The 26,049-nt window shown below is 43.6% G+C and overlaps 3 protein-coding genes and 1 long non-coding RNA gene across 5 annotated transcripts in view; 3 read left to right on the plus strand and 1 right to left on the minus strand.

Moving 5' to 3' along the window:
* CUNH1orf54 (chromosome unknown C1orf54 homolog) lies at window positions 1-10,258 on the plus strand. 2 transcript variants are annotated; one of them, XM_004853964.4, is made up of 7 exons: window positions 1-127; window positions 253-311; window positions 1,912-1,995; window positions 2,410-2,468; window positions 2,826-2,939; window positions 9,238-9,339; window positions 10,002-10,258. In XM_004853964.4, the coding sequence occupies exons 2-6, from the start codon at window positions 266-268 to the stop codon at window positions 9,334-9,336; spliced, it is 402 nt and encodes a 133-aa protein (XP_004854021.1). In that variant the 5' UTR covers window positions 1-127; window positions 253-265; the 3' UTR covers window positions 9,337-9,339; window positions 10,002-10,258. The 2 variants fall into 2 exon arrangements, with proteins under 2 accessions (XP_004854021.1, XP_021121548.1); XM_021265889.2 differs by lacking the exon at window positions 1-127 and having other exon boundaries at window positions 182-311; window positions 9,241-9,339.
* On the minus strand, window positions 295-21,532 carry LOC110351015 (uncharacterized). Its single transcript, XR_002398029.2, has 4 exons — window positions 21,402-21,532; window positions 11,049-20,651; window positions 9,179-9,330; window positions 295-470 (listed from the first exon to the last, which is right to left on the minus strand). It is a non-coding gene; the product is annotated as an uncharacterized LOC110351015 (long non-coding RNA).
* Ciart (circadian associated repressor of transcription) lies at window positions 12,727-16,178 on the plus strand. Its single transcript, XM_004853967.3, has 5 exons — window positions 12,727-13,092; window positions 13,249-13,324; window positions 13,550-13,628; window positions 13,739-13,844; window positions 15,538-16,178. The coding sequence occupies exons 1-5, from the start codon at window positions 12,727-12,729 to the stop codon at window positions 16,060-16,062; spliced, it is 1,152 nt and encodes a 383-aa protein (XP_004854024.2). The 3' UTR covers window positions 16,063-16,178.
* Window positions 21,469-26,049, plus strand: part of Mrps21 (mitochondrial ribosomal protein S21) — a 14,413-nt gene continuing 9,832 nt past the window's right edge. The window contains exons 1-2 of the mRNA XM_004853968.4: window positions 21,469-21,657; window positions 22,172-22,277. Of these exons, the coding sequence (XP_004854025.1) occupies window positions 22,195-22,277 (83 nt within the window). The 5' untranslated portion in view covers window positions 21,469-21,657; window positions 22,172-22,194. The remainder of the gene's footprint in view (window positions 21,658-22,171; window positions 22,278-26,049) is intronic.

The raw sequence follows: 26,049 nt of genomic DNA on the forward strand, positions 1-26,049 counted from the left end.
GTCCCTCAGGGGCCTAATCAAAGGCTGGAGGAGCTGGATGAACAAATGTGCCCCAAATCCACTTCTGCTTCTTGGAATCAGGCAGCTCAAGCTGAGGACCGGTAGTAACCGAAGATGTGGAGAGAAAGTAGGCGGGGAGTCCCGCCCCCGAGGGAAGAGTCCCCGAAGCTCTCTCCCAGCCTGGGGCGAGGGGGAGGCGGGGAAAGTTTGGTGGGAAACGGTGTAACTTCCTTTTTACTTCCACAACGACAGTGCAAAATCCAGAATGGATCTCCTCTTCGTAGCCATCCTTGTGGTGCCACTTATCTTGGGTAAGTCCACCCTTCTCCCCCAGCTTCTGCACCAGGTCCTCTATCATGATAGGGCGCTGGGGAACAAATGAGAGGGTGCGAGGTGCAGTTCAGCGGCGGGTGAGCTCATCTATGCTGGCCCCCAGTGTAGGGGGCTGCGGAGATCTGGAAGACAGAGTCCTGGCAAAGACCAGAAGCCTTTTAGAGGATGGAGTCCCAGGCAGAGGGAGATCCTTTAGTAAGAGCAGACCCCAGCTTCCATCACCTAAGCGAACAACAGGAGGGACTGACTTGAGAGGAGGGGGAGGTGGACCCTAGGAAGCTGGGGCAGTCTAAAACTAGCAAGGCAAGCCAGAATATCTCCTTTCCCAGGCAGCAGGAGGAAAACCCTTCTCTTCGTAAGGACAGAGGTGGGGGTTGGCCTTTAGGGTATGGAAAACTGGCAGCCTTCAGGGACTGGGTCCCTGGAGTAGCTTGACTCCTTCCCTCCTTTGTTTCCTGGTCTGCCAGGTGTGTCTCATTGTTTCCTGACACCCCCAACACCCCAGATTCTTATGTCATTAGCTTGGGGTTGGAGGGGAAGCCGCCAAGGAGCTCAGTGAAGTGCTTAGCAGGAAGCCTAGAGTTCTTGATTCAATCACGAAGGCGCATATTTTTAGTTTTGGAAAGAAAAACTAACAGAGCCAGGCGTGGTGGTGCACTCCCGTGATCCCAGCACTCAGTAGGCTGAGGCAGGAGGATCCTGCAAGTTTGAGGCCAGGCTGAACTACAGATCGAGACCCTGTCTCAAACAAACAAACAAACAAAAAACCATGGGGCCAGGGATTTAGCTCAGTGGTTCTGCTGCTTGCCTTGCAAGTACAAGGACCTGAGTTCAATCCCCAGTACCAAAAACAAAAAACAAAACAAAAAAACCCCCCATAAATAAATAGCAAAACAAAAAACTAACAGAGATGGTGTATTTAGACCGGCTGAATCATTAAGCAGATGTTAAATAACTTGTTCAAGATTATTCTGCTAGATGGCAGGGAAGCTGGAACCAAAATCCAAATCTAAAAGCCTGAGAGTATGTGTTATTTTTAAGAGAAACTGTCTCACAAATACAATAAATTCTGGGGTGTACTGAACACAAGCTTGATTTTTTTTTCATTTCTAGTCTCTGTCTTCTTATCTTTTTTAGGTTTAATTCTCTCTTTGGGTTTGTATGTGCTTTCTGTGCTAGGAGTTCCTGGACTGAACAAGCACAGAGTAGCCACGCCTGGTGCCACAGGCCTGTGATCTCAGCACTCTGGGAGGCTGAGGCAAGAGGATTTCAAGTTCCAACTGAGCCTGGGAAATTTAGCAACTTAGCAAGCTCCTGTCTCAAAATAAAAAGTTAAAAAGTCTGGGGATGTAGCTCAGTGTGAAAGCTGCAGGTTCAATACTCAGTACCTATGAAAAAAAAGAAAGGAAGGAAGGGCAAGCACAGAGTAGCAAGTATGGAGCCCAGAAGACTAAGGAGGATTCAAAGAGCAGTGGCACTTGGAATCAGGGCAGAGAAAAGGAAAACTAGAAGAGGTGGATGCAGGTTCTGTTCCAGGGTGGTCCCAACGTCCCCTGACCTGTAGTCCTTTCCCCATAGGTCAAGAATATGAGGATGAAGAAGGACTGGTAGAGGATGATTATTATCAGGTGATCTATTATTACACAGTCACCCCTTCTTACGGTGAGTACGCTCCAACCCTTCGCTGAGTGGAGAGAGGCTTTGAGACTGCTTAGTTCTAAGACTTTGCCCTTCACACATGCAACTGGATCAAAGAGAAATTTGGCTATGAACAAAAACTATCAAGACTCGTAATATTATTGCTTAAGCCAGTGCTCTTTAACTCTTGGGAAAATGGCTGAAACAATATGGAAGTTTTCAAATTTGTAATTTACATAGAAACCAGACTGAAAATATAAACACATATATATTCATTCAGATAGTTTTAACATTAATGTTAAGTAGGAGTGGATTACACCAATAAATTTTACAACTTTATCAAGGTGAAATATTCTGAGGGATTTCTTTCTGTTTCCTTTCTGGATCCAGAGTTCCCTTTTCCTTTGTTACTATTGATTTTTGTTTTCTCCTTCCCAGACGGCTTTAATGCAGATTTCACCATTGATTACTCCATGTTTGAATCAGAGGACAGATTGGTAAGTGACCTGTACATCTAAGAGGGTCAAGATAAATAAGAGTTAAAAAGAAACTGGGCAGGGCTGGGGATTTAGCTCAGTGGTTCCACCGTCGGCCCAGCAAGCCTAAAGACCGGAGTTGGATCCCCGGTACCAAAAAAAAAGAAAAGAAACTGGGCAATGTTGAAGTGTAACTGATTACCAAGAATGAAAATGAGGTAGGTGGAGAGAAACTAGGAAGTGATTCCCAGATGGGAGGGGAGGGTGGCTGGGGGGTGGGGAGCTGGTGAAGGGAAGAAGAACTGAAAGAGAAAATCTGTGAGGATGCTGAATAGAGGAGAAGATGGTAACTCTGTTTCCCAATCCTGCTGAGGGCAGAACAATTTGGATAAAGAGACAACAACAGAAGCAGCAGAGACCACCATTAGTCTTCAAACACAACTGAAAGACACACAGAATCCTGTAACCACGAAACCACTAACAATGGAAACAGTGAGTTGAATGGGGACTTCAGAAGAGGGGACAAGACATCTTTAACCCAGACAGATCTCAGGGCTGGTGCCGAGGAGTAATGGAGGCCTATGATCTCAGCACTTAGGAGGCGGACGCAGGAGGGTCACCATGTGTTCTGAGACCACCCTAGGCTACATAATGAGTTCAAGGACAGCCTAAACTACATACTGTACCTAGTGAGACCCTGTCTCAAAAAAGAAAAAAAAAAATAGGGCTAAAAGCCTGGGGTGGTGGCAGGGAATGCCTGTAATCCCAGCACTTGGGAAGCAGGAGGATCACTGTGAGTTCGAAGCCAGCCTGGGCTACATAGTGAGTTCAAGGACAGCCTGAAGCCTGTCTCAAAAAAATAAAAAATAAAAAATAAAAAAAATTTAAAAGCTAGGAGCTAAACTATATATAGTCTGAAATGCCAGGTTGAAGTTTGGATTTAAAGCAAGAGTATGGTAAGCACAAGATGAAACTGGAGTATTAGAAAAGCTACTCACCTGTTGTATGCAAGATACAATTTAGTGGAGAGAGATAAGTAAGATTTGTATTGTTCCAACAACAGTCTGTTAAAGGTCTGGACAAAGGAAGTGCTGTTATGAATTGAGAGGAGAAAAATGAATATTTTAAAGAATATGCTTTGTTTCAGTGATAATTTCATATCAGGAATAAATCAGAAGTTAAAATAACTCACAGGTTTTAAACATGTTTGAGAAAATGGTTAATTAAAATGGGGAGCCAGAGTGGTTTAGGAGGGAAGTTATAAATTTGGTATTGACCAAGCTAAATTTATGCTGATTGCCTTATAAAGGTGTCCTGAAAGAAAGTGAACTAGGTAAGCACCAGAGTTTTTTGTGTTTTTTTCTTTTTTGGTACCAGGAATTGAACCTAAGGCCTCAAGCTTACTGGGCAGGCACTGTACTGCTGAGCTACATCCCTGGCCCAAGACTAGAGTTTTAAGTGTTGAGTCACAGTTAAGAAAGTAAATGAGGGCCAGGTGTGGTAGGACATGCCTGTAAACCAGTATGCTGGGAGGCAGAGGCAGGAGGATCCCAAGTTTGAGCCCAGCCTAGACAACTTAATAATTTATCGAGACCCTATTTCAAAATAAAAAAAAACCTGGGGACGTAGTTTAGTATGAAGGCCCTGAGTTCAATCCCCAGTACCACAAAAATGTATAAATTAATTAATTAATTAATTAATAAACAGAATTTTGTGGCACATGCTTATAATTCCAGCAGTCAGGAAGGCTGAGGCAGGATGATCACAAATTCACACCCAATCTGGGCAATTTAAAAACTTAGAAAAATCCTGTCTCTAAATAAATACATGAAATTTTTAAAGGGCTGGGGAGTAGCTCAATGTGAATACCCTGGGGTTCAATCTCTAGTACCACCAAAAAAAAAAAAAAAGTAAATGAGCTCAAAAGAGCCAGTGCGGACAGAAGACCAAAAATCAAACGACAGTACTCATAGTAGAAATAGGAAAGGGAATCAACTAAGAAAATGAAGACACAATGATTGGCAGGGAGGCAGGCAAATATCCAAGTTTGTCTTAAGGAGTCTAGAAGAGAGAGCTTAATATAATTAACCAAAAGCTGCCAAGAGGTACAAGGCATTGCAACACACACCTGGGAAATTCCAGCACCTGGGAAGCTGAAGGAGGAGGATCATAGCTAGTTCAAGGCCAGCCTGAACTACATAGTGAGGGTCTGACTGAAAAACAAAAATCAACTCGATGTAGTGGTGCATGCCTGTAATCCCAGCACTCAGGAGGCTGAGGCAAGAGGATCACTGTAAGTTCAAGGACAGCCTGCACTATATAGTGAGACCCTGTCTCAAAAAAAAAACCAGGGCTGGGGATTTAGCTCAGTGGTTCTGCCGCCTTCCTCGAAAGCGCAAGGCCCTGAGTTCAATCCCTGGTACCAAAAATAAAAAGGAGCCTGGTATGTAGCTCAGCGGCACAGCACCTGCCTGGCAAGTTTGAGGTCCTGAGTTCCATCCCCAGTACCCAAAAAAAAAAAAAAGAGAGAGAAAAACCAAAAAAGCTACCAAGATCCCAAGGAGAAGGAGATCATTCACAACTCCCAAGATAGTAGAGGGGGTTTGTTTGTTGGTTGGTTTGTTTGTTTGAGTCAAGGTCTCACTATGTAGCCCAGGCTGACCTCGAACTCACAGCGATCCTCCTGCCTCAGCCTATGGAGTACTGGGATTATAGGTGTATGTCACATGCCTGGCTGATAGTAGTTTTATTTGAGTGAACTAGATTTTGTCGAGTTAGAGAGTACATTTTGAGGAAAATGAGGCAAGTATAGACCGATTGTTTTTAAGTACATAGCAGGTTCCCTTTAGATTATAAATGCCTTGAAGATAGGAACCATGTGTTATTCTTAATTTTTATTTTTTATTTCAATGTAATTCAAGTAGATATTAATAAAGAAAATATTTTTTTAAAAGTCTTCTATGAAAAAATAAAGTAAAATTTCATAACAAATTAATCAAAGAATAACATTAGTTAATACACTGTGTACTATAATCTTTAAAAATGGCCAAAATGTTAAAGTACAAGTCATAGACAAAAAACTCTTAAAAGAAGAAAAAATAGATAATACCACAAAAGTTTCTTTTCAATGAACTAAGAGGATCTATTGGTATAAATGAAACAAATTAGAACATATATTGAAATATTTCTGAAACCACAGAATATATAATTTGGGGAATTACTAGAATTTCTCCCTACTTCCTGTTTCTTTATCTTCATTTTTTAATGTTTTCTTTAACATTTAATAGAAACTATGTATAATAAATTTTTACTGTATTTTACTTAAGATATAGCCACTGCAGAAATTTATATCGATTAGAAGGAAGATAGATGGTTAAGGAGGGCCCAGTCCTGTGGAATATTTTCTCAGCACATGAAAGTCAGAGTTCAACTGGGGAAAGGGGTTCAGACTGCCAGATTAAGTGGATATTAGAAAAAGTTCAGGGCCAGGGATTTGGCTCAGTGGCTCTGCTGCCTGCCTTGCAAGCACAAGGTTCTCAGTTTGATCCCCGGTACAAAAGAAAAGAAAAGAAAAGAAAAAGTTAAAATGCAGCCCTTTGGGTAGGTAACCAGACACTGGGACCACCAATATTTCAAAGGTGCCATTCTTAAACACAGCCCCCACCTAATCATCAATGTGGATTCTTGCCTGTGACTTAGGAAATACCATTCCAAAGATGTCTTTCCCATTAGGCAAAGTCTCAAACATTCATTCAATCCCGGACATAGGGATTACCACTCCTCTTTGCCCAAAATAGGAAGAAACCTACAACTTTTGGACACTACTGACCCAAACTTCCCAATTTTAGTCCTTATTTCCACTTTTGGTTTCTCACACCAGAGAAACAATGTAATACTCAAACATGTGTGTCCAATTTATTTCACTTGAGAATATGGTCTCAAGGTGCATCCATTTAGCTGTAAATCTCTGAAGCCCATCCTTTATGGCAGAGTAGTACTCCATCGTATATAAAAAAACCAATAAATAAATAAATAAATACAAAACAAAAACCCCACATTTTCTTTATCCATTCATCGGTTGATAGGCATTTGGGCTGTTCCCAAGATTTAGCTATTACAAACTGCGCTACTATAAACATGGATGTGCATTATCACTGTGGTATGATGGTTTTAATTCTTTTGGGAAGATACGAAAAAGAGGAATAGCTGGGTCATATGGAACCTCTAGTTTTAGTTTTTTGAGAAATCTCCACACTGATTTCCATAGTAGTTGCACCAGTCTACACTCCCACCAGCAGTGGAGCAGTGTTCCTCTTTCCCCACAGCCCTGCCAGCATTTGTTACTGGTTGATTTCTTGATAGCAGCCATTCTTTCTGGAGATGGAATCTCAGCATTAATTTTAAATTGCATCTCTAGAATGACCAGTGATGTTGAACATTTGTTCATATATTTATTTGCTGCTTCTACTTCTTTATCTGAGAGGTGTCTTTTTATTCCAGATGCCCATTTTTGGATTGGGTCTTTAAATTTGGGGGAATCTGATTTTTTTTGAGTTCCTCATATATTCTAGATAATAGTCCTTTATCTGATGAATAGCTGGTAAAAAAATTTTTCCCATGCTGTAAGTTGTCTCTTCACTCTGTTGCTGGTTTCTCTTGATGCGCAAAAGCTTTTTAATGAGATGAGATCCCAGTATGGTCTGGGTTTTGAGGCAGCCACAGCACCACTTAGCTAAATCCCTGGCCCCAGTATGGGTTTTGTTCATGAAGTCTTTGCCTACTCCTATGTCCTCAAGCATTCTACCTATTCTCTCAGCAAATTTAGTGTTTCTGTTTTAATATTTAGATCTTTGATCCATTTCAATTTTTTTTTTTTTTGGTACCGGGGATCAAACTTGGGACCTTGTGCTTGCGAGGCAGGCGCCAGAACCACTGAGCTAAATCCCCAGCCCGATCCATTTCAATTTTAGGTTAGTGCATGGTGAAAGATATGGTTCTAGTTTCAATTTTCAGCATGTGGAAAGCTAGTTTCTCCAGCACTGTTTATTAAAAAGGCTATCTTTCTTCCAGTGAAGGTGTTTGGCCCCTTTGTCAAAGATTAGGTAGCTGGGTATGTCTGGAGTTGTTTCTGCATCTTCTAGTTTGTTCCATTGATCCTCCAGTATGTTCTTTTGCCAGTACTGTGCTGGTTTGGTTTTGGTTTTTGGTTTTTTTGAGGCAGGGTCTCCCTTTGTAGTTTAGGCTGGCCTCGAACTCACTATGTAGCCCAGGTTGGCCTCAAACTCGCAGCAATCCTCCTACCTCAGCCTCCCAAGTGCTGAGATCATAGGCGTGTGCCACCATGCCCGGCTACAGTACCATGCTGGTTTTTGGGGTTTTTTTCTTGGTACCAGGGATCGAACTCGGGTCCTTGCACTTGCACAGCAGGCAGCAAAACCACTGACCTAAATCCCCAGCCCAGCCATGCTGTTTTTATCACAGTAGCTTTGTAGTATAATTTCAGATCAGGGATTGTGATACCCACTGCCTTGCCTTTGTTGCCCAGAATTGCCTTTATTCTAGGTCTCTTCTGGTTCCAAAAGAATTTTAGGAATTTTTTTTTTTTGTACTGGGAATCAAACTCAGGACCTTGTGTTTACCCTAGAATTGTTTTTTCTAATTCTGTGAGATATGCTGTTGGAATTTTGATTGGGATTGCATTAAATCTGTATAACATTTTTAGAAGTATGGCCATTTTCACTATATTGGTTCTTCCTATCCAAGAACAAGGGATATCTTTCCATTTTCTGAAAACCTCTTTGATCTTTTTTAGAGAGAGTACTGTAGTTTTCAATGTAAAGGTCTTTTACTTCCTTCATTAGATTGGTTCCTAGGTCTTTCTTTATTTTGGATGCTATTGTGAAAGGGGCTGTTTCTCTAATTTCTCTCTTGGTGGGTTTGTTATTCACGTACAGGAAGGCTATTAATTTTTGAGTGTTGACTTTGATTCCAGCTAAGCCTCCGAAATTGTTTATCAAATCTAGAAGTCTTTTGATGGTGTTTTTTGGGTCATCTATGTAGAGTATCATCTGCAAATAATGATAATTTAACTTCTTCCTTTCCTATTCTTATTCCTTTTATTTCTTTCTCTTGTCTAATTGCTCTGGGTACTGTTTCCAGAACTATATTAAACAAGAGTGGTGACAGTGGACTTCTTGTCTTGTTCCTGATTTTAGAGTGAAAGCGTTCAGTTTTTGTCCATTTAGTATGATGTTGGGTGATGGTTTGTCATAAGTGGCTTCTTTCAGATTGAGATAAAGACCATCTATACCAATTTTCTGTGTTTTTATTTATAGCCTCCTTACAGCACCTAGGACAGTGACCAACACAGTGTCAGGTACATAACAGATAAACACAGAAGTCATTGAGCTGGGCATGGTGGCACACACCTGTAATCCTAGCACTCTGTAGGCTGAGCCAGGAGGATCACAAGTTCAAGCCCAGCCCAGGAAATTTAGCAACTTAGTGACACCCTGTCTGAAAATAAAAAAGGAGTGGGGATGTAGCTCAGTGCAGAGGCCCTGGGTTCAATCCCCAGTGTGGGGAAAAGTAGATGTCATTAAATTGAATTGGGGCCTCCCTGGTATGGTCAAGGATGTCTGAAAGAAGCCCTCACAGTGATGGGGGGACGGCTGGGTCTTTCTCTGAGACCAGAGGAAAGAAAATCAGAAGTTGGAGGAAAGCGGGCTTACCCTTCTGGAGGGGTGTGGGAAGGCTGATGCGGCCTGCTGTGGGGCTGTCTGTATTTTAGCAGAGTCCATCCCTGAGTGCTGCTGTGTCCAGCCTGCAGAGTCCTGTCGCCCTCCTCCTGGTGGGGCTCCTCCTCCAGGGCGGGATGTGTGTCCTGTAGAAGGTGAGAGCGTTGCCACTGGACTGGGGGCGGTGAGGAAATTCTTAGTCTAGCTAGTGTTTCCCACCTGGTCAATGCTCAGCTGCTCAGAGATGGAAGAGGGAGCATTTTTAGAAAAATCTTATTACCTAATGTTAAAGAAGTTGGGGTATGTGACACACAGACTTTCCTGATACAAGTTACTAATTTTTCTGAACAGGGAGGAAGCTTGAGGCCCCTCTAGAGCAGCTGGCTGGTCCAATAGAGAAGAAACCTCTCCAGGCCTCCTGGGTGCCTGGAGGATGAGAGCTGGCTCAGTTCTAGCATGTTCCAAGGCAGAGCAGGTGCCAGAGGGCAAGATGGGTGGGTCCTGTGCCCTGTGGAGGTGGGAGGCAAAGGTCAGAGGAAGCAGGTGGTGGCTCCCTAAGGTATGGGACGGGGGGAGACTGAGTTCTAAAGAAGGCGTTTTAAGTTGGGATCCTAAATAACTACAGAGCATAAAGAGATTTAGCAGGAGGAATGAGCCAGGAGAAAGAAGAAAAAGGGACACATCTTTCCCAGACGGTAGAACCGGGAAGTCCAGCTCAGAATACGACATCTGGGGAATTTTCATAGAGGTGGAAGGCCCAGAGGGGCTTGCCAGGGACCCTGACCCTAAGTTTTCTGTTTATTTTTGTTTTGTTTAGGTGAGAGAAAGCCGCTTCAACTCTGTAGATGGGGGTTTCACAGGAGGAAATTGGAAGATAAAAAATATGTGAAATAACCCAGGCATGGTGGCACACGCCTGCCTGTAATCCTCAGGAGGCTGAGGCAGGAGGATTGCTATGAGCTCGAGCCCAGTCTGGGCCACATAGTGAGTTCAAGGACAGCCTGAACTACATATCGAAACCCTGTCTCAAAAAAATCCATAAATAAATAAATAAATAAATAAAGCAAAATGTGATGGTCTATTTCTTTCTTTCTTTTTTTTTTTTGTTTTTTTTGTTTGTTTGGTACCAGGGATCGAACTCGGGTCCTTGTGCTTGCGCAGCAGGCGAAACTACTGAGCTAAATCCCCGGCCCATGATGGTCTATTTCTTCATGAGAGTTCTATTTGAAAGTCACAACACTAAACGGGGCACCAGGATTTAAGGGCAGAAGGGGTATATTAGAAAGAAAATTAGGTGACAAAAGATTACAGGAAATTGGAGAGTGTGAATAAATCTGAAATTAGGGTAGAATAGAAACACCCACAGATGACAGGCTTATTCACATCCCATAATTCCCACTAATTCTGTTGTATTTCATTAGACATGGTGTTGAGATTTTGTTTTGGGAAATATTAAGATTTAGAAAGTTTTTTCTTTTTATAAGCACACGATTAAATATGTACAAAAAATTAAGTACTGTATTAGGTCTTATTTAAAAGTCACACCTCCCAACTTCCACCTATTCCCTTCGCATTTGGTAGTTATAACAGACGTTAAAAAAAAACTAATCCGAACTAGACTGCCCCCTTGCGGCCCTCCCGGTGTCGCATCCTCAACCAGCCCACGTCCCTGGAACCTCTCCTCCTTTCCACTGTTCTCTTTAAATACCGTACTACATGGGGAAACGAATAATATGTGTAACTTTCGACACTCTAAAAATTCTGAACTTGTCTTCTTCCTTCCTTCAAAGTCTCTCCAATCTTCTCCAGGGGTTAAAGGAAGCGGAGCGAGACAAAACCATAACTTAGGAGACAAGAGACCTACCCAATGTTCCCGGTGCTCAGAACCAGAAAATTCAGGGCGCAAAGCCCAAAGAGCCCGGGAGAAAAGTCAAGGACCAACCGAGTTCGGCGTTGACCTCTAGAGTCTTGGCGGGCTGGCATCTGAGCTGGTAACGTGCGCGGCAGGTTATGTAAGGAATGGGCTCGCAGAGCCGCCCCAGCGGGAGCTTGGGACAGGACGCGGTGTTCTCGGCTGCAATCCCCACCCTCACCCAGCAGGGCAGGAGGCACTCAACTCGGAGGAGTTGGTTTTCTGTTTTGTTTTGTTTTTCTTTTTGGTGGTGGTCCTGGGGAATAAACCCAGGGCCTTGCATATGCTAGGCCGGCGCTCTACCACTGACCCACCCCCACTACCACCACCAACTTGGAGGAGAGAGGGAGAGAGGAGAGGAGAGAGAGTCCAGGGAGTCACGAGGGCTGGGCCTCCGAGAGAGGAGCGGATACACCGTATCACCCTTCCCTTCACACACGTTGCAGACTTAAATCGCTGAGGGTTTCCACGTGCTGCGCTCGTGAGCGGAGGCGCTCAACGTGAGGGCAGAACTAGAGCCCCCCCCCCCGCCAAGCAAGCGCCTCCAGTCATACAGCCATTCTCAGAACACTCGAGCTGTGCGTCTCCCGCACATCATCATCCTATTTAAGGACATAGGTTCCCCCCTCTTCCTCCCCTCCTTTTTTCACTCTTTTTCCATCCTCCTCCTTTTCTCACCACCTGGTCCGCTCCCTAAGCCACATGTAGGGGCGGGGGACGGAAGGGTTCCTTTCCAGCCAATCATCACCTGGCTGCTCTTCTATTGGCCGAGCCCCTGTGTGCTGTAGCAAATGGGCTGTGAACTTCAGTAATGCGAATCACGTGTTGCCGGCTAGACAACCAATGAGAGCGTGAGATCTGTGTACGCTGGGGGAGGCACGTGCCGAGCCGCACGTGTCTGGGAGGGGGAAGGGGCGGAACCTGCTGAGAGAGGCGGAGGTGGGTAGCTCAGACCGAGAGAGACTGAAAAGCTGCAGATTTTAGGCTGAGCTGATTCACACAGGTAAGGAGACGGAGGACGCAGATCGAGCCGCTGGGGATAACGGGGCCCAGGGGAAGTGGGTTTAGGGGACTGCACGCAGATTTTGGTATTAGGAGCGATGGTATCACCGGCCCACCGCGACTGTAGAAGGACCAGAGCGGGGATCTTGATCCTAAGAGCCTGGAAAGCGCTGGAGGCCGGTTTCCGTGGGGGCAGTTTCCGCAGGGACACTCTGTGGGTTCTTACGCGCGGATTTACCGCTCGCCAGTGGGGTAGCCTCAGCCAGAGACGCTCACTGTGGGTTCGGGGTGGAGAACAGCCCAGGTGAAAGCCGGCAGAGGGGAAGGTGTCAAGTCAGATATTTACTCTGAACTGAGGGAACAAAGGAACAGAGGCTGTGTCTGGCGAACAGCTGCTCTGCAGCCTGAGCCGTCCCAGTTTTTTAATGGGTGGGGGTGGGGGGGTGACGTTTTTCTATTGTCTTTATTGGGGAAAGGAAAGAAGTGTTAACCTCGCAGTTCACCCCCCTCCCTGTCCTTTTCCTAATCCTGGGACTCTGGTTTCAAATTCCCTCGCTTTGCTCTTCAATTGCAGGTTCCGATCTTTGGGTACTCCAGTAGCTGTTCTCCAGCCCCTGCTTCTGGACCTATGGATTCTCCATCTAGCGTTTCTTCTTATTCCTCCTACTCTCTTTCTTCCTCTTTTTCTACCTCCCCAGTGAACAGTGACTATGGCTTCCTCTCTGATAGTGAGAGGGAGGAAAAGTGGGGCCATGAGCCCAGGCCAAACACTGTCGGGCAGAGGGGAGGTTCCCAGGCCAGCCCAGGTCCCATCCGCTCCAGGAATCGACCCAAAGTTTCCAGGAACCAGCATACAGCATCTCACCTGGAACAACGAAGATTGGCTTCTCTGGTGGCAGGATCTGGGGTGAAAAGATCAAAAGATTGTGATTTGGAGACCAAGCTAAACATCCAGGGTTGTACCACAGAGGGAGACCTGCTTTTTGCTCAGAAGGTAAGAGAAAAGAGACACTACTCCAATGGCTGTACACCCAGGTAGTTGGTAAGGACCCTAAGAGGATAGTATTGGTTCCCAGATTTGGAGGTAAAGGAATTGCTACTGATGGGGCCAATTCTAGGTCTTCTCATAGCCTTTGTCCTGTTTTCCTAGTGTAAAGAGCTCCAAGGATTCATACGGCCCCTCACAGACCTACTGAATGGGTTGAAGATGGGTCGCTTTGAGAGAGGTGATTATCTCATTAGTTCCACTTATGAGCCAGGTTCTTTTCCTCTGGCTCTTTCAAATGTGTCTGTCTTTTAAGTTGTTGTTTGGAGCCTGGACTATTCCTTTTTTTGTTTCTGTGACTTTAACTGAATCAGTTTTAACCTCTTTCTGTGATCCTTTTACCTAACTCTATGCTGGACTCTCAATTCAATTCTTAATATCTATCTCTCTATCACACCCCCCCCAGGCTTGAGCAGTTTCCAGCAGAGTGTGGCAATGGACAGGATCCAGCGTATTGTAGGTGTTTTGCAGAAGCCTGAGATGGGGTAAGCCCTCTAGTTCTTTCCTCAGTATCAAATAAAAAAGGAGCTCTTTCCAACCCTGTCTTGTTTCTTTTCTCACACTTACTTTTTTTTTTTTAATGTCCTTTTTACAGGAAGCGTTATCTAGGAACTCTGCTGCAAGTGGAAGGGATGTTAAAGACTTGGTTTCCTCATATAGCTGCCCAGAAATCATCACTGGGTAGGCGTCATGTGACCAAGGTAAGAATTTAAAAACCTGACGATGAGGTGGGAGAATAACCAAAGAAATGAAAAGTGCATGCAGAAATGCCCCCCCCCCTTTCTGGTTCTTCTACTCGTTTCCTGTCAGGGAAGGGAATGCCTAAACTTTCACTACTGTCTTGATTCCTACATGTGTTTTATTCTATTTTGTTTGCATCACTGGGTGGAACTCCATGAAATTTAATCATATCTCTAGTGTTAAGCTTATCTGCTTTCTGCATAGATCTATAAAGCTTTTTACTCAGCCGAATGATTCATGCAGAAAGATGCCTCAGCTTCTCTCTATAAATCCTTTCTTTCTTGCTGCCCCTAAAACTTCCCCTCTCTTCTTTGGACCCTTGTCCAAGTATCATTGTAACAAACCCACTGGAAGCCTCTGAGTCTATAATGCATTTCAAGGACTAGTTGTAAGGGACACATCACTGGGAGTTAGGGAGAAGGTGCCCAGGGGGCATCTACAAGGAGGAGTTTGATAGATTCTTAAACCTGGTATAGAAGTGACCTATTTTCTGTGCCTTCAAATAATACCGTATTTAAAGGACATTCAAGTCATGGACTGGGGAGTAGGGGGAGTCTTATTGTTTTTTATTGTTCACAGGTATTAATGCTGTGAAATAATTGATTAAAAATGAACCAGCAAAGGTGCATGGTGGCACATGCCTGTAATCTTAGCATTCTGGGAGGCTGAGGCAGGAGAATTGCAAATTCAAGCCCAGTATGGGCAATTTAGTGCTTTAAAAAAATTTTTTTTTATTGGGCTGAGAATGTAGCTTAGTGTGAAGGCCCTGGGTTCAATTCCTAGCACCTTAAAAAAAAAAACAGGATTGTGGGGCCGGGGAATTAGCTCAGTGGTTCCAGCGCCTGCCTCTCAAGCGCAAGGTCCCGAGTTCAATCCCTGGTACCAAAAAAAAAAACAAAAACAGGATTGTGTCTGCATACTAATTTTCATGAAGAGCTCAGTATAGAAAATTAGAATTTAACTCGCAAGCCCAAGGTCCCGAGTTTGATCCCCAGTACCAAAAAACAAACAAACAAAAATAAATAAATAAATAAATAATACAAAAATTAAGCTGGGCATGATTGCACACCTCTGTAATCCCAGCACTCAAGAGGCTGAGGCAGGAGGATTGCAACTGAGCTACGTAGGGAAGTCAAGGCTATCCTGAAGTATACAATGAAACCCTGCCTCAAAATTAATTTATTAAATTAAATACAAAAACTGGAAAATGATAATCCCAGTGAAAACTACACTTTGAAGAAATTCTAAAAGGAAATGTTTTATAAATAGTGAGAACCTATAGGATTGTTTTATTCTGCTCATTTCTGAATATCCAGTGTCTAATATATAGTCTGTAGGACACAGTAGGCCCTCAACTATTTGTTTGTTTGTTTTTTGGTACCGGGGATCGAACTCTGGTCCTTGCGCTTGTGTAGCAGGTGGCAAAACCACTGAGTTAAATCCCCGGCCCCAACTATTTGTTGAATAAGTGAAAGTAAAACTGGATTACTAAAAATTTACTTAACCATCACCTGACAAGAAATTATCTGTTGCACAAAACAAGGTAAGTTTGCATTGCAAATTGAGTCTCCAAGGAAAGCAAAGGTATAAAGCAGGAGGAGCTAGTCTGAAAGCTTTTTTCTTAATTTTTTTCTTATTTTTCCTTCTCCCTAGCATTTTGGAAACCACCACAGTGATTCAGCTGCTTCCTCTCCTGCACCTCCTATGGAAAAGATGGACCAGACACAGCTGGGGCATTTAGTTTTGAAACCAAAGCAGCCTTGGCACCTCACAGAGTTGCCAGCCATGAACCTCACCTGGATCCACACTGCTCCAATTTGCAACCCCCCTCTTGGTTCCCCGGGTGCCATCTCCTTTAGCCAGGGTCCTTTAGGCACCGGAACCAGGATTGGGCTCATCCTTCTCCTCCAGCATGGAGAGCAGCCTCTTACCTTCTCTGCTCCAAGCACTCCAGACCCACCTACTACAGCGTCTTCTGTCATCCTTGGTGATCCTAAGAAACTGTCTGGAGAGGGGCCTCGCTGCCGCAGTTTGCCAGGAGCTCTGCCATCAGACTGGAGCTGCAAGCTGTCCCCTCCTGATCCCCCTGCCATGGCCAGAGAGATGAGCGTGGGACACTTGGAGCAGCAAATGAGAAGCCGTCCCCCATCTCCTCAGCCCCTGACCCAGGCCATGTGACTGCCGCTGTGATTTTCAATTTGTATAAATATATGTGTGTGCATTTTTTACTTTTAATGTGTGCATTAATGTTGGGAAGATAAATCCTTTCTGATTAAAGCAATTTTTTACCTAAACATTTTACTGCTCATTGGGGTAAATTGAAAACTTTCTGCCTCCAACACCAATCTTGAACCTCTGAGCTTCAGGAAAGATGGGAATGTTTATGAACATGAGTTCTGTCAAGTTAGAGTCTAGAAGGGGTCCTATAAACCCTGTAAAAGAAGTAAAGGGACTCTTGTGGCTGTTTTTCTAGGGAATGCGGTTGGGACAGTTACAGGGTTCAGAGTTTATTTTTTGTTTGGGCTTGGAGACTAGCACCTTTCCCTTTGTCTCTCTCCCCCATGTAATTTTCCACCTGGGCCAGACTAGCAGGTTCTTCTGCTCTGGGACACTCTTGGCTTTGATGGGAGCTGCCAAAACCTGCCGCCAAAGGAGAGGCACAGAGCCAAAACAGCCACCGTGGTTGCCTATTTTTAAGAGAGAGAGGTACCCCAGAACTACCAGAGTTGGGGTACTCCAGGGAGACTTAAACACTGAACCTCATCCTTATTGAAAAAGCTGTGGATGGTAGATGTATGCTATACTACGGAAGGCTCCCCAGTGTTATCAGAAAACAAAAATTAAGGGCTGAGGATTTAGCTCAGTGGCAGGGTACCTGCCTCACAAGTGCAAGGTCCTGAGTTCAATCCCCAGTACCAGAAAAAAAAACAAGGGCTGGGGATTTAGCTCACTGGTTCCGCCCCCTGCCTCGAAAGCTCAAGGTTCCGAGTTTGATCCCCAGTACCAAAACAAAACAAAACAAAACAAAAATTTAAGTCCGAGAGTATTTTTTTGTCCCTGTTTCCACCAAACCATTCCTCTCCCATCCTAAGCCTTTTTAGTGTTTCATGCTATTTCGTCATTTTAATCATTGTTCACTGACTGGCTTCTTGGCATGTTTCTCACAGCTTGTTAGACATCTTTTCTCCACTTCTCAGGTCCTCTGTTCTCAGTGAATAATTGCCACTTCCCTTTATTTCAGAGAATATGACCTCCTTTCTACGGAAAGCCTCTCTATTTGTGCTTCTGGTTGCCTTTGACTTCTGAAACTTGCTGTGTCACGTATCCCTTCTTTATCTTCTGTCTTCTACTTGTTCCCCATAAGAATTATTTTCCCTGTGTGACCAGGCTTTCCCTCCTTGAAAACATCTCTGGAGATTGATTATCCCCTTGCCTTTTCTCCATAATTCTTCCCTTCCCCTCCAGCGCTGGGGATGGACCCAGAGTCACTGGGATGCTACCCCAGTACCTTCCCCCTTAGTCCCACTGTCTTGGTACTCTGCATAATTCCCAACAGAACCGTCTCCCTGATTCCTTTCACCACAAAATCCTTAATCTGTTGCAGCCTAGCTTCCACGGTGTCCTTGCAAAGTCACAAATAATCCTACAGAATCAGGGGTACAATGTAGCTTCCACCTAATCAACAGGGAAACCAGGGACCTTTACAAAAGCTTTGTATTTTATGTTCTCTGTATCTAACACCGATGCTGCCTGCTGACATCTCCTCCCTGGGATCCCATGACAGCACACTATCCTAATTCTCCCCTTACCTAACTGGCAGCAACTTCTAGGTCTCTCAGTGGCCCCACTTCCACCTACTCCAGGGCATGGGTGTTCCCTTAGGCTCTGGCCTTGGCCTTTTTCTCTGACTATATTCTTTCACATGAAGGTTTGTATTCTTTCATGGCTTGAAGTATTGCCTTAACTTAGCTGCTAAATCTTCATCTCTAGTCCTTTTTCCCTGAAACTGCATACTGCACATAAAAATGTTTGCTTGGGGGCCAGGGATTTAGCTCAGTGGTTTCGCTGCCTGCTGCATAAGTGCAAGGACCTGAGTTCGATCCCCGGTACAAAAAAAAAAAAAAAAGATGTTTGCTTGGGCCAGGGATTTAGCTCAGTGATTCTGCTGCCTGTCTTGCAAGCACAAGGATCTGAGTTCAATCCCAGAAACGAAAAAAAAAAAATGTTTGCTGGATGTTTTTTGTTGTTGTTGTTTTTGCAGTACCAGGGATCGAACTCAGGACCTTGTGCTTGCCAGGCAGGCACAGCACCACTGAGCTACATCCCTGACTCGATGGTTTTATTTCTATTTTTTCTGATGCAAAAATTATTGAAATTTCAGCATTTTAGAGACAAGATATACTTTTTGTATTCAATTTAACTCAGCCCTTTCATTTCACAGATAAGAAAACTTAGGTGACTGGTCCAAGCCAACATGGTGGTACAGAACTCTTGGTTTCCAGTCTAGTGCTTTTTCCAGTGATCAGCAATAAAATTCTTTAAACATGTCTTGCTCCCCCTTTTTATAGTCTCTTCTCCCCCCACCTCAGTACCAGGGATTGAACTCAGGACCTTGCACTTGCCAGGCAGGGACAGCACTGCTGAGCCCTGGCCCTCTTCTATTTTTGCTATATTTGGTACCAACATTTTCTAGATAACAGGTTAAAACTTAGTGCTATTCAGATACTAAATCCTTTTTATTCTTTATTTGATATGTCTCTTAAAATCCATTTCTTCCTATCCACCTTGCTACCACTTTGGTCAAGACATATATTATAGACTCTTACCTCTAATGCCTTCTCCCTAATAACCAGATTAATTTTCCTAGAATAGTCCTTTATGTATCATCCTCTGTCCAAATTCTTCAGTGACTCTCCAATGAAACAGAAGAAAAGTCCAAATTATTTAGTTGAGGTCTCTAATTTCTCCCTCTTCCTTCCTGCATGATCCTTCTAGTCTTTTATTGTTTTTAGTTTATCGTTGAGATGGAGTCTCACTATGCAGGCTGACCTCAAACTTGCAATCCTGCCTCAGCCTCCTGAATAAGATTAGAGGCAGATATCATAGTGCCTAGCTTAATCTAGTTTTTTGTTTTGTTTTTGTTTGACAGTACTAGGGATTGAACCCAGAGCCTTTTCACCAAGCTACTTCCACACCTCCCCCTCACCTTTTTTCTTGAGACAGGGTCTCTCTACCCAGGCTGGGCTCAAACTTTCAATCTTCCTGCCTCAGCTTCCCAGAGTGTTGGGATTATAGGCATATGCTTAGATGACTGCTAAACCTTCATCTCTAGTCCTGACCTGTTCCCTGAGGAGGCACACTGAACATATAAATATCTGCTGGACAGTTTTATTTATACTTTGCTCTTTATACATGACCAGCTTCCAGTTTTTTAATTCATCTCCAAATACTGTAAGCTTTTTTGCCTCAAAACCTTGGACATAGTGGTGCACACCTGTAGTCCCAGCACTCGGGAGGCTGAGGCAGGAGGATTGCCACAAAGTTCGAGGCCTTCCTGGGCTACACAGTGAGTTCAGGCCAGTGTGAACTAAAGAGCGAAACCCTGTCTCAAAAAAAAAAAAAGCCTTGTTCATGCTATTTACTTTGCCCATTCTTTTCTGCTTCTGTTAACTAAACCATACACCTCATTCCATAACTAGCTCAAGTCTCTCCTCATTTTTCTGCTGAACACCCTATATAGGCTTAGTCTTTGGCCTTTAACTCCATCAAATTGGATCATGTATGTAAAACACCTAGTGCAGGGTTTCATAATAGTAGGCTCTCAAAAATGTCACATTCCCTATCCCTTTCTTGGAAAGTATCTTTATATTTTCTCTTTTTGATTCCCATGACAAATTTTGTGAGATCAACAGGACAGATATTAGTGCCATTTTACAGATGAGGAAATTGATGGAGAGTTTAAGTCTGGCAAGAGTTTAAGTTTGTTGATAAGCATAATAATGTCCCACTCTGTCTGTCAGTTGGTCACTTGGACCTGGCTTAAGTTTAGTGTGAGTTCCTCTTAGCATAACTGATGAAGATGCACCTGTGTGCTTAATAATTTTTTAGGCTTTGTTGGACATGTATCTCTGTTCCCTCTAACCACCTCTGCCACTGTTGCCCAGAGACATCTTAATAAGCAAATGAGCATGACTATATTCTGATACTTTACCAAAACAGGGGTGGACCTGGACCAATTTATTTTTGAACTCTCCCTACTCATCCAGAGTCATCTCTCTCTTCTTCCTTCCAAATCTTCAAATAAATTGTCCTTTTTATTAAGAAAAAAAAAAAAAAGGGAACAGGGATGGACCTGAATTGACCAGCAGGCAGGAGTTTTCAGACCACTAGTTCAAGGTCACATGTCTAATGAGCATCAGAATCGCAATAAAGCTAGGTGTAGTGGCACACATCTGTGATCCCAAGCTTTGGGAGGCTGAGGCAGGAGGATTGCAGCAAGGTAGAGGCCAGCCTGAGCTACACAGTGAGTTCAAGTCCAGCCTGAACTACATAGCCAGATCCTTTCTCAAAAAAAAAAAAAAAAAAAGATAGAATCCAGACGTTCCAACTTCCAATCTAGTGCCTATCCACTATATCATACTGTTGTCTATACAACTTTCTTTGCATTTATTATATGCTATATTAGCCGGGCGTGGTGCCGCATACCTGTAGTCCCAGCAGGAGGATCACCACGAGTTTGAGGTCAGCCTGGGCTACATAGTGAGACCCTGTCTCAAAAAAACAAAAAAGAAACTGGGAGATATATGCTATGTTGTTTTTATTATTTATCTTTTGTGTTTATATACTGTCTTCTCTGGTGCAAGAGGCACTGGAATGCTATCAATAGTATCTGGCATAGAGTAACATTCAATACAAGTTTGTTGATAAGCATAATAATGTCCTAGTCTGTCTGTAGGTTGGTAATTTGGACCTGGCTTTACTGTGAGTTCCTCTTAGCCTAACTGATGGAGATGCACCTGTGTGCTTAGCAGGGGAGCTACGTCTTCCCATAGTTATTAGATCTGAACTTCCGTGATTAACCATAAAAGGATATGTAGAAGTCGCATCCAAATAAAAGGAAGGCTCTCTCCACAGTTTGGAAGAAATAAAAAAGGCAGTTATTTCTACTCGGTCTTATAGGAAGTAAATGGCAAAGCTGACATAACAGTATTTGATTCTAGAACCTGTAGGCGTTTCCCATGTCTTCAGTGATTTCAATTTATTTAGTGAAATGACTAGAAAGATGATGTTATAAGAAACTGACAGCATGTTCATTTGGTCCCTTTCCTTAACTGGTAGGCAGATGAAGAGTGTGATGCTGACTTTCATCCAGGGAGTAGATCTGTGTTCTTTCCAAAGAAAAACAGGAAGCATGCTCAAAAAGCTTTGTCTATTCTCTCATTTTCCATTCAGAGAAAGGAATCGCTTAAATATCTCTTAGAGGTTTAATAGGATTAAGGGTATAGAATCAGGCTGACCTCAGAGGCCGAAGGACTGCAACTCCGTGGGAAGACGAGAAACTTGTTTTGGCAAGATTTGTATCAACGACTATTTTGCTGCTTTGTCAGGTGTATAGAGTCCAGACCCCGGGGCAAAGAGAGGTTACAACCCAGACCGGAAAGAACGACGCCACAGTTTCCAGGCCCCCGGTTTTGGTATGGGCGCTGGGGCTTCCGTAGTTTCCGCTTCCGGTCGCGGGCAGACTGCGGGTCCGCTGAAGCCTGAGGGAGCCGGGTAGGAGCTGGAGCCCGGGCTGGGGAGAAAAGGCGTGTGGCGGGAGGGAATGTTTGCGTGCTGTTGCCCTTTCTAAAAGGCCGACAAAGACTCCTTTCTCATCTCTCAGCCCAGCCCCTTCTTGGGCAGTGAGCGGTAGTTGAGATCCTGCTGCGCGTTACTGCTTCTTCAGTCCTCCCGGGTCTGGCAGGGCAAGTCTCGCCGGTGAAGCCCGGCGACTGTCTCTTGTCCTGTAGCCTTGGCCTTATGTTAGCAAAGAGAACAAGGGAGTCTTGATAACGATTCACGCCTTTTTTTTTTTTTGGTACCGGGGTTGGAACTCGTGACCTTGCGCTTGCGAGGCAGGCGGAGACAGGTCGCGGAACCACTGAGCTAAGTCCCCGGCCCTGGCGCCTACTTTCTAAGACTTGAAGACCTCCACATGCCCTGTCTCGGGGGTCCTTGAGCATCTTCCCTTTTCAGAGTTGACTAAACGCTTTTGTTTTCTGACCCGATCTTTGTGTACGTCCTGCAGAGCGAAGACTTAAATCCGAGGTCATGGCAAAACATCTGAAGTTCATTGCCAGGACTGTGATGGTACAAGAAGGAAACGTGGAAGGTGCATACAGAACACTAAACAGGTGACTGTTAATGGATCAGAATCGTGCCTAGGTCAACTCTTTAGGAAATACAATGGTCATTCTCTTCCTGCTCCGTCATAGGTTCTCAAACGAGTACCAACCTAGGCGTTTAGTCTCTTTAATCTTCTCAGCCCTTCAGTTTATTTTCTTAAAAATGGAAGTTCTTGGTCCGGGGATTTAGCTCAGTGGCTTCCCCGCCTGCTGCGCAAGCGCAAGGACCCAAGTTGGATCCCCGTACCAAAAAAAAAAAAATGCAGTTCTTGCGGGGCGCGGTGGCGACAGCCTGTAATTGGAGGACTTTGGGAGGCTGAGGTAGGAGAATTGAAAGTTCATGCCTAGCATGGACAATTTAGTGACTTTGTGAGAGCCTGTCTCTAAAAGGGGGATAGGGATGTCCTCCCCCCCAAAAAAATCTTCCTGAAACCTAACTTTATGAAGTATATTCAACAAGCAATCATCATTTCTTTGATGATGAACCTGACTTCTGTCCAAGATTAAAAAGAATCCAAAGGACAAATTAAGGTGTGAAGTTGCTAGAAAGCAGGAACATAGTGCACAGTAAATAACTGAGGGAGGGATCCTTGAGGGACAAGACTAATGGAAAAGATGAATTCAGATTAAGATCTTGGAAACAAGCAAGAGATGGGAAGACATTACAAGTGTTTTTGGTTTTTTGAGGCAGAGTCTCACTGTGTAGTTCAGGCTGGCCTTGAACTGACTAGTCCAGGTGGACCTCTAACTCACAGTGATCCTCCAGCCTCAGCCTCCTGAGTGCTGGTATTACAAGCATGCGCCACCACCCCCAGCCGACATTACAAGTTTTGAGGAAGGTTAAGGAAAATACATAGATGGAACTAAACTAGCTGGAATGGAAGGGTTATATTAAACGATTTGGATTTATTGTTTTTGTTTTTCCAATGCTGAAGATTGAACCCAGGGCTTGGCAAATGCTGGGCAAGTATTATACTACTGAGTTTCAACCCCAGCTCGAAAGGTTTTTGAATGTTAGGCTGTGAGATATAGAAGAGCCCTACTAATGCCTTACCATTTTAATTTCTCAAGCAACAATTTCTTAGCTTTCTCTTTTCACTGGTTGTAAGGATTTTGGCAGTCTGGCATGCTTCACTCATCATTTTCTCAGTATAAAGCAGAGTTTGAGAAACGAGTGTAGAACTAAATTATCAAAAAATTGTAGGAAAGAGATCTTAACATTATGTGGGCTGGCTCTCCAATTTAAGGCTTTTGTTTGTTTGGGGTTTTTTTGGTACTGGGGATTGAACTCGGGACCTTGTGCTTGCGAGGCAGGCAGCAGAACCACTGAGCTAAATCCCTGGCCCTTAAGGCTTTTAATGTGGTAGATTTATTTTACAAGTAAGGGGTTTGGGGTGTAGCTCAGCAATGGAATAATCCTTGCCTACCATGGACAAGGCCCTAGGTTCAGTCCCCAGCGCTGCAAAAATAAACAAATGAGGGCGAGGGATTTAGCTCAGTGGTTCCAGTGCCTGCCTCTCAAGCACAAGGTCCTGAGTTCGATCCGCGGTACCAAAAAACAAAACAAAACAAAACCAAAAAAAACAAACGAAATGAAAAATAGACTTTATTAAAAAAAAAAAAAAAAAAAACAAGGGGGCCGGGGATTTAGCTCAGTGGTTTCCCCACCTGCTGCGCAAGCGCAAGGACCCGAGCTTGATCCCTGGTACCAAAAAAACCAAAAAAACAAGGAAAGCCTACAAAGATATGTTTCACATCATGCAATTTTTTTTTTTTTTGTACTGGGGATCGAACTCGGGTCCTTGGACTTGCTCAGCAGATGGCGAAACCACTGAGCTAAATTCCTGGCCACATCATGCAATTATTGAATGGTATACAGCAGTGATGGTGAACCTTTTAGAGGTTTTCAGTCATACAAACAGTACGCTGCAGCACACATGCCATAGGTTCACCACCACTGGTATAGAGGAACATAAAGGACACATCTTTTTAGTGCAGTATTCTGTGGTCTATAATTGAATTATTTACTAGTTTTTCTGGTAATGGAGGGACCTATGACCATCATTTTACAGTATAACTTCATACCTTTTTTCCGATCTCTCCCTGTCTTTTTCTGTATGCTTTATTTTGGTAAATTTAGATGGGTCAGAGTGGTTGGTAGATGTTTTTGTTGTTTGTGGCTGTGTGTGTGTGTGTATTCCTGGGATTAAACCCAGGCCATCCAAATGCTAGGCAAGTGCTTTACCACTGATCCACACTCCCACCTGATATGTTTATGTTTACTATGAAAAAGTAGCAGTTAACCTGATGGTAAAACAGATTTCCCAAAGGCTCAGATTTGGCTCCTCTTAGCTCCACTATTTTCTGAAAAGCAGATAATGTAAAAGCAAGAATTTTATTCATAGACAACTAGCAACTTTGACAAAATAACCAAAAACCAATTTGTGGTGAAGCATTGTTATGGAACTCCCGCCTCCCCTTTTTTTTTTCCTGTACTGGGCATTGACCCCAGGGAACATTGAGCTATATCCCCAAGCCTCACCTCTTTTCGTTTTTGAAAAAAGAAAGCTACAGCTTTACTACTTTTGACCAAGCCACAGCCTGAAAACAGTTCCCTCACATAAATGAGGTAGCTGGCTGGGAATTTAGCTCAGTGGCAGCACATCTGCCTTGCAACCGCAAGGTCCTGAGTTTGATCCCTGATACCAAAAAAAAAAAAAGTTACTGTATGAACGAAGTAGCACGACTTAGAGTACGGACTGTTTCAGATCCCAGCTTTTAACACTAGTATTATGATGTCTGGTAAGCTATTTAATGTCTCTCTGCCTCAGTTTATTCATATATAATGTGGGTCTTATTAATAGTACTTACCTTCAAAGGGTTATTAATGATACATATCAAGTGCTTAAAGCAGTGCTTGACACATAGTATGTATTAGCTATTATCTCAATTTGGAACTCACTGTAAGAAAGTTTTTACCCCTTTGACTTTACTTTGCTGGTGATTTGTTTATCTATTTTGAGAGATTGAGAGTTTCCTCTTTTTTTCTTTTTTGTTGGTGTTCTGAGACAAGAGTTTTGCTATGTATGTAGCTCAGGCTGGCCTTGAACTCACTATGTTGCCTAGACTGGCCTGGAACATGCAGCAATCCTCCTGCTTCAAACTCCCAAGTGCTGGGATTACAGGCATGGGCCACCATGCCCAGCTGAGAGTTTACTTTTAACTGTTTTTTTTCTTCTATCTTCCTTGACTATTATATTGTGGACAAGGTAGCTCAGAGATGAAAAAAATGAGAAAATAATTATTAAAACAATTTTGACATGAGGATCAGTTTACTATTGGTATTGGAATGACTTTTCTTTCTTTTTTTTTCTTTTGGTACCAGGGATCGAACTCAGGACCTTGCACTTGCGAGGTAGGCAGCAGCACCACTGAGCTAAATCCCCAGCCCTGGAATGACTTTTCTTATAGACTGTGATACTTTCCAACTAAGTCCTCTTCTGTTAGGCCTATTGCTAACCTCATTTTATTAGATTTTTTTTTTTTTAAGACAAGGTCACGCTATATAGTTCAGGCTGGCCTTGAAACTGTTAATGGATCTGTTAATGGATCCCAGATTGGGATCCAGACTATGTAGCCCAGACTGGCCTCAAACTCTTGGTGCTCCTCCTACCTCAGCCCCATGAGTGTTGGGATTATAGGGATCCACCACCATGCCCAGCTAACCTCATTTTAAGATAATAATATTTATTCATTCTGTACATATTATTGCATATATAGG

This window comes from Heterocephalus glaber, unplaced genomic scaffold (assembly GCF_053883595.1).
Source record: "Heterocephalus glaber isolate CG9 unplaced genomic scaffold, H.glaber_assembly_v1.0 deba00001442, whole genome shotgun sequence".
Classification (NCBI taxonomy): Eukaryota; Metazoa; Chordata; class Mammalia; order Rodentia; family Bathyergidae; genus Heterocephalus; species Heterocephalus glaber.